General features: G+C 47.9%; 1 protein-coding gene across 2 annotated transcripts in view; it reads right to left on the bottom strand.

Moving 5' to 3' along the window:
- Positions 1-8,447, bottom strand: part of CDK5RAP2 (CDK5 regulatory subunit associated protein 2) — a 186,840-nt gene that overhangs the window by 87,280 nt on the left and 91,113 nt on the right. For both annotated transcript variants that reach the window (XM_007451495.1, XM_007451496.1), the window contains exon 15: positions 4,693-4,790. In XM_007451495.1, coding sequence (XP_007451557.1) covers positions 4,693-4,790 — 98 coding nt within the window. The remainder of the gene's footprint in view (positions 1-4,692; positions 4,791-8,447) is intronic.

Genomic DNA, 8,447 nt, shown 5'->3' with positions numbered 1-8,447 from the left:
TTCCCTACATTTTCAGAAATAATTTGCAAACGTCATTTTTAATGACTATATAACATTAAATCGGGTCAATGTCCCACCATTTAACTCATCCCCTATTAGTGGACATTTGGGCCATTTCCAAGTTTTTGCTACAGATGTAGCTAGGTGGAAGTAATTTATTTCCCCAGAATGTTTCTCTGGAATAACGCCTTGCATGGGCTTGGGTATGGAAGGAAGGCTCTCCACAGAAGAGAAGGCGACAAGGAGAACGTCGGCCATGTCACCCCTAAAAGAGGTGGCACTGGAGGTAAAGGTGAGGGGCAGCAGGGACAAGAAAAAAGAAAAGGAGGAGACTGAGAGTCAATAATAGGAGGAAGAGAAGGACCAATTCAGGGGCCAAAAGAAGTCTACAGTAATGGGTTGGCCACTCACAAATGCAGAGTAGAATGGATTTTTATTGGAGGGGTGGTGATGTCAAGTATCACGTCTGGGTCAGTGTAATATGGTACTGACCCGCACAGAGAGCCTGCAAGAAACCAGCAACCCCAGAACTCAGAGGAGGCCATGAAAAAGCACACCTCCCAGAATCTGCACTGACAGGGGGAGGACTGTCCCACAGACCTTCCTCCAATGATGCAAATGTTCCGTATCGGCGCTGCTGAATACGGTACCCGCTAGCCGAACGTGCCTACTGAACATTTGAAATGTGGCTACATGCTGAGGAACTGAATGCTTAATTTTTTAATTTATATGTATGTAGTCACATGGCTAGTGCCTACTGAACAGGGCTCCAGCAGGGCTCCAGACTCCTACTGATGTTCAGGTGGCAGGGGTCTGAACCGGTTCTCTCAGAGGAACAGAGGCTCCAGCAGACACCTGAGTAACGTAAATATTGTTTCAATGAAAATCTCTGCGCCTAAAGCCTTGTTTCACACTCAGGGTTCGCTTCTTAAGATGGATTCCCAGCAGTGCAATTACTGGGTCAAAGTATGTGAACAATTTTTGAGACTACCAAAACACCTTAACATATCAGAAAGCCTCCTTTTTTAAATACCAAGAAATACGTCACTCTGCCCAGCGTCTGACCTATTTTTCCCTGAAAGTGTCCATCAACACTTTGAAACTGTCGGAAAAAGTGTATGAAAATGTGGATTTGTTTTAGGGAGAGGGTCCATGAGCTTTCATCAGACTGTTCGAGAGGGGTTCACAGCCCCAAAATGGTTAGGAGCCATCGCTCTAAAATATGTGTGCCACAGACTCAAGCCCCACTTATCCTCCAGCGATTCCTTCCAGCTCCATCCATCGAACTGCACACATAAATCAACATCTATTGGAAGGAAAATAAACCATTATGTCTAATCTTCTATGCTTGCTGCTTTGAAGATGGTTCACTGTGAAGCAGCCTCCTTGCAAGGGAAGGGGCCCTCCCAGCAGCCTGTACCTAGTTCCATTTCAGGACAATCATAATGATCAATTTGTAAGGCTGATGGAAACCTTACAGAGGTGTCACAGCACAGCACTCGCTTGGATGCGGTCAGGCCGCAGACACGCTTAACCAGGGGGGGAAGAAAGGAGATTGTTTTAGCGAAGCTCCTGCAATGAGGGTTAGGGAAAGCGACTGCTTCACTCCCTCTTCCATCTTCTGACAGGGTGAAAAGTACACAGCTGCTGCTCCCGCATCTGTCATTTCTGTTTCCCCAACTCCACGATCTCTGCAAGGTGTGAGGAGTCGGTGGAACAAAAGGAGCTTCACTCAGAAAGAAAGGACAGCCCTGAGCCTTCCTCCTTCTGGAGTGGAGTGGGGGCGGAGCCGGAGGACGCACGCCCCCATAGAGCCACCTCTCACGAGCTCCATGACCTTGGCGGTCAGCTAAGCTGCCCGAGTCCTGCTAGCCTCATCCGTAAAGTGGGGACAGTGCCTTTCCTTCAAGAGTGTTTTGAGGATTAAATGAGATGTTATAACGGAAAGAGCTTAGCACAGTGCCTGACACACACAAGGTGCTCGACAAACATCACCTCCTTCCTTTCACGTATTCTAATGACTCCCATACAACAGATATTTATATGCCAAGCTTTCTGCTACTCCTGAGTTACAGGCGTGATTTTCATCTGGAGACGACTTAAACCCCCCGGGGCACATGTGGCAATTCTGGAGACATTGTTGGTTGTCACAACCGGGGCAGGGAGGGTGCTACTGCCATGTAGTGGCAAAAAAAGGACAAAAACGGGCTTCCCTGGTCACGCAGTGGTCGAGAGACCGCCTGCCGATGCAGGGGACGTGGGTTCGTGCCCCGGTCCGGGAGGATCCCACATGCCACGGAGCGGCTGGGCCCATGAACCATGGCCGCTGGGCCTGCGCGTCTGGAGCCTGTGCTCCGCAACGGGAGAGGCCACAACAGTGAGAGGCCCACGAACAGTGGGGAAAAAAAAAAAAAAAAAAAAAAAAGGACAAAAAGTTATCTAGCCCCAAATCCCAACAGTGCTGAGGATGAGAAAGCCTGAGTTATAGGCAAAGTATAAACTGTCCTTGTCCTCCAGATGAGAGCTGTCTCAGTAAGGGCCTGGGCTCAGGAGCCACAGAGATTTGAGCTCTGAGAATTCCTGAGTGTAGGAGCTTGGGAAATACCCTTAACATCTCCAAGAGCAGATTTCCACTTCTGTGATATGGGGTTGAAGTGTCACGACCAGGCACACAGCTGCCCTTGGTCAGTTCCTCCCTCCCGCTCCCCCTTTCCAGCTTCAGTTACAAGTACGTCATACGTCTCCAGAGTCATCCAGCTTTCACTGCCAGTTTCCAGAGAGTGAGCAATGCTGGAGTTACCCCAGGGGGCTCCACCGGCCTTAGCCCACAATTCTGCCCGCTCGCTATGGCAAGGTGTGAAGACTCAAAACCCACTGCAAGCTGAGTTTATGTACAGTGGCATACTGAGGCATATGGAGGCTTTTCACATTGCTGTTAGTCTTAATAAACGTTACCATTTATTGGGTGCTTACTACCTGCCAGGCAGAATTAGGACTTTACACATTATCATCTCGTTTCAAACAACCCTGGAAGGTAGGTAGGGAGGTAGGTAAACAGGTAGGTCTATAGGCAGGCCAATCTCAATTGCACAAACGCATATCCTGAGGCTCAGGGTGAAAAGTGACTTACCCAAGAGCTCAGAGCTGCTGAATGTATTTTGACTCTGAAGGTGAACAGGAAACCTTTTAAGCATCCCTATTAGTCACAGCCCTGACCCACCTTGGTCCCATGCACCTTGTTATTCACTAAGGAAGAGCCTATGAAACTCAGAGCCGCCATCCGTGATGCTGAGGAAGCCTGACAGTGGCCACATCCACCCCAGGGCCTCTCGGTGCCCAGAGTCAGAACTGGCTCCCATCGGAGTAGCCGCACAATTAAACCCGCTGTGCCCATTCCCCCTCTGAGGTTCCCAGCGCTACTCAACCCCTCCCCCAAGTGAAAATGATGAGCAGCTGAGGCTTCTTGAAAACGCTCACTTTCAGAGAATTTCATAAGCATGTTTTCATTTTCCTTAAACTCGCTTCAGATTAAAAATCCTGAAAACTCGTAACTTAGAAGAGTGGGGAGGGGGTTCATCCGCGAACACTTCCCAAGTGCCTACTCCATACCAGACCCCGTGACAGGCACTGGGAAATGCAGACAGCAAGACAGAACCCCTGCCCTGGGGGCGCTCACCTTCTAGGCTGAGACGCAGGCCACAGCAGCCAAGTAACAAAGGGAGGTGAGGGCAGCTGTGAGGGCAGAGGAACAGAGCGGGCCTCCTGACAAGGGGAACCCCTGAGGCAAATCCTCAAGGATGAGGGGGACGCAGAGCAGGGTGCAGATAGCTGCTGAAAGCAGAGACAGGAGACACCGGGCCCTGGAACAGTGAGGACCCCATTAGGGCTGGAGTGAAGGGCAGAAGAGAGGCAGCAGTGAGGGCTGGGTTTTCTTCACTTTTTATCATGGAAAATTTTAGACATTAGCACATGAAGACAAGTCAGTATAATGAGCACCCCCCCGCCCCCGCCCCCCGACACCTGCCCACACCCCTGTCCCAACAACCAGGGAGCCGTGGCCAATCTCGTTCCATCGGTGTCCCCGCCCGCTCCCTGCGCTGCTGTGCAGTGTGGAAATGAACCCCAGACATCATATCCTTCCACCTGTAACCACCCCAGTGTGCAGAGAGGTGACTCCTCCACGGGAGAAATCACTGAGGCCAACCCGGTGCCGGGCCAAGAGAGGCCCAGATGTGTCACTTGCCCGTGGACACAGGCAGGGCAGTGGCAAGACCTATAATCAGCTCTCCCCCCCACATCCCATTGCACCGAATCACCTCGGCAATTCTGTGAAGACACAGTCACTCCGAGTCACTTATGGAAAACAGGGATAATGATATTACTTACCTCACAGAACAGCAGTGAGGATTATAAGAGATAATACACGTGGAGGCACTTTCTAAATCTATAATAAAGTATTATAAAAACCTGAGTAATTAGTATTAATGATATTTTTATCCTACACTTGCTGCCAAAAAATCAGACAATTCCTGCTAGGAAATAGGTATATCTGATTTAAATAAGGCAATCACCATCCAAGCACTTTAAGCTTCCTAAGCAAAGTGGGAAGGCTTCACTGCCTCAGAAACTACCAGCATTTACTCAAAATATGTGTGTTACGCATGCGCGTGATGTCCAAACAGAAACCCTTACCTGTCTGAGTCCTGCAGAGATTTTACCAGATGTGTATAGATGTCCTGCTCTTTCTTTAAGACGTGAATCAGCTCTTCATAGCCTAATTGTTGTTTTTCCTGAAAACGACAATGGGCATCTGACATTAAGAGAAGAATTTTGAAAGCGCACATCCTTACATTATGCAAACACATGTGGATAGCTCTGGTTTATAAATCCAAACAAAGGTGATCCCCTGTGCCAGGCTCCAGATCAGGCCGCAGTCAGAGGGCACCACCTGCAGGGGGAGTGGGGAATGACCGCACATCACTCACGGAGGAAGAAAGCTGAGCGCTGTGCTCCCGACAATACCCAACTGCCCTTCGTGAAACTTGCTCTGCCCTCCCCCCTCCAACCCAGCTACAGAGCTGCTGGTCATTGTTTTCACAAAACTACAAAGAATACCCTTCCACGCTTGTTCTTGCTACAAAGAAAAGAAATTCATCAACCAAAACCCGACAAGTTTTAGGGACAAGGGACTTACATTAAAATAGTAGAGGTCAGGTGAGCCACGCTTTCAAGGCACCATGAACAGACTGATGATAAAGAGATCTGAGGTGGATCTCTGCCACTTACTAGCTTTGTGACCTCAGCTAACCAGCTTAACAAACCTCCGTGAGGTTCAGGCTCCTCATTTATGAAGTGAGGATGTAATTTTGTGAATTTCACAAATGTGAAAATTTTTTTAGAGTTCAAATTTTGGCTCTGTCACTTACTGGTTCTGGGACCTCAGGAAGTTACTTACTAGAGCCACCTGTAAAATGCTGGACAACAGCCACCACCTTATGGAGTTACAGAGCAGATAAAAGTTCAATTGTGTGCCGGAAGGAATCAAGGATCCCAGGGGAAATGGCCAATTCCAGTACTGATGCAATGAAATTCAAAAGCAATCCATGTCTACAGCATTTTGTCACACCAGAAAATAAGGAAGTGTTTAAATAATGGAGCACTGTCAAAAGGATACAGGAGCCAGTTTGCAAAGGCCAAGCCTGGGACAATTGAGCATCAAAACAATGATAGTAACAGATTATAACCCACTGAGTGAAACAGAGATTCATGCCCACACGGACGTGACTAAATGAGTACATGGGAAGAAGAACGGGCTTTTCTTTACAGGACAACTAATAAATGTAGAAGGAATAATGGAATTAGAAGAATCACCATTTGCTAACCATCGTGGTAAGAAATTATTCAGCCAAGAAACATAAAAGGAGGCTAAAACTGACGGGTGAAAGTTTGAAGATCAGCGTATTTACATAGACTCAAAATACCTCCCCTCAAATACTTACTAATTACTAAGGAAAAAAGAGTAACTGCGTAGTCAAGACACCATGCAGACGCCACCTTCACAAAGTTAACCCAAGTCAGCATGGCCGGTAATGCTTAGGTAACAAACCTAAGCCGTGTACTGTCGGATAGGACACACTGAGGACACAGCTCTGGTCCTGTGACACTCCTGCCCAGGATGCCCCACCTGAATCCAGGCACCAAGAAACATCGGACAGACCCAACTGAAGGACACTCCACGACAGAACTGGCCTGGACGCTTCAAAAGTCTCAGGGCCGTGAAAGTCAAGGGAAGACTGAAGACTAAAGTCTATTAAATGCAACACAAGATCCTGAATTGGCTCCTTCCACTACAAAGGGCTTTACGGGACAGCTGGTGAGACACGAATGAGCCTGAGGGTTCGATGGTAGTCTGAGGGTCTCTGCTCAGTCCCTGGCTGTGACGGCTGTGCTGTGTCATACAGGAAAAGGTCCCTGCTGACACAAAGTACACACTCAAGAATTCAGAACTGACAGGGCTTCACACAGGCAACTTACTCTCAGATGGCTCAGGACAAGTAAAACCCTTTACTCTTGTAACTTGCCTATAAACCTGATATTATTTCAAAAGAAGAAGAAAATGTTAAAATAAAGAAGTAAAGTGTGCAGGACACCTGGCGCAGCGCCTGGCACAGACTAGAAGCTCCTTAATGCTAGGGAGACACTGGGTCAGTGGAGAGAGAGGGGCTGCAAGCAGCCCTTGTGTCTCATGTGGACTCAGCCTGTCGCCTAAAGTTCAGATAACGACCTAGGACAGGGCTTCCGACCCTAATGAAAACTCAAACATGAACGCGGGGAAAAAGGTACATCTTTATTTCCGCTAACCTCTAACTGAAATTTAGCATTCCCTTCATTTAGGGGTTGAAGGAACACTGCTACCGCTACCAACCACAGTAGCACTCCGTGCTTTCCTGAGATTTTGTCATCAAAAGAAATAGTTACTTTGTATATGTTGCAAGTATCTCAAAATATTTATTCTCATCACTACCTCAAAACTACAGCAGCCACTCTGTGCACCACTAGATCTTGTTATTTAACACATTAATAAAGAAGCACCATTTCTACAGCTGATTTCTTTTTTATATTTTGATAACCAAATTTCAAAATAATTGGTTTCCTTTATAATCCTGTGCACGTATTTTGTGCATTTAAACACTTTTCCAGGGAAGAGGCCGTCCTTGGCTCCAGCACACTACCAAAGGGATGCAGATGGCAAAAAGGTTAGCCGCCCCTGACCCAGGAGAACGCTGCTGTGCTTCTAGCCCTGAACGAAACAAGGCCAAGGCACCACCTGCCAACTGAGGGTTTTAAATGCTAACCCACCAGTTTGGTCATGAGAAGCTGGCCACCCACACTGCTGGAAATGTCAGGCCCTTTTGTAAGTCATGTCACATGACGCTGGCACAAGGAGCTCCCACCTGCCTTCTGAACACAGTCACCAGTGTCAGCTCCCACCCGTACACACCGCACGTAGACAGAGGGCCCCAGGGGAGCGCCTGGGAGGAACTCACCCGGGGATCAAGACGAAGAGGCTACCATGTCCTCAGGACGTCAGCCGTGGCACAAAGTGCTCTCCAGCATTTTCTCATTTAATCCTCACAAGCCAGTGAGCTCAAGCATTACCACTCTCCCCATTTTGGTGATGAGGGAACCGAGGCACGGAGTCAGGGTGGTGAGGCAGGGTGTGGACCCAGGCAGCCAGGCTCCAGGGCCTGTGCTCTTTGGTCCACCCGTGAATGACCCATGATGGATGCAAAGCACTGGGAGTTTGACAAAGGTGACACAGTCACTGTCAGCCACATAAAGGCAAGCCAACAGTGACAACGAAAATAAGAAAAGCTACTGCTTCTTGAGCACCTACCACCAAGGGCAGGGATTGTTAAGAGCGTGTGACCTTATTAGCTGTGTGACCTTGAACAAGTTACTCAATCTCTCTGTGCTTCAATATCCTCACCTGTAAGTAGAGGTAATAATTCTACATATCTCATAGGGTTGTGAAACTGATTAACTGAGCTAATCTATACAAAATTCTCACACGGATGCCTGGCACAGAGTAAACACTTAAGGAGTGTCAACCATAACTACCATTCCTACGCTCCAATGCTAGGCCAGGTCCTTTACATAGGTCATCTCTAATCACAATAACAACCAAGGAGGTATATTAATCTTCCCACTTTTCAGATGAATAAACTGATTCTCTGAGAGGACAGGTCATGTGTTTGAGTCCATTCAGCTAATAAGTGGCAGTCAGAATTTGTGCTTAGATACATAACCAACCAAGAAGGACTAGGAAAAAAGATGAATAAATGTGGACCTCAGGTGGATGTGGGAGACTCAGCTGTGGGATGTACATATCCAGTGAAAGAATCCCGACCCTCTGTGTGTGTGTGTGTGTGTGTGTGTGTGTGTGT

Source organism: Lipotes vexillifer, unplaced genomic scaffold (genome assembly GCF_000442215.2).
Source record: "Lipotes vexillifer unplaced genomic scaffold, Lipotes_vexillifer_v1.1 scaffold588, whole genome shotgun sequence".
NCBI lineage: Eukaryota > Metazoa > Chordata > Mammalia > Artiodactyla > Lipotidae > Lipotes > Lipotes vexillifer.
Note: the sequence above shows the minus strand (reverse complement) of the source record. Positions and strands in the feature narration are given on the sequence as shown.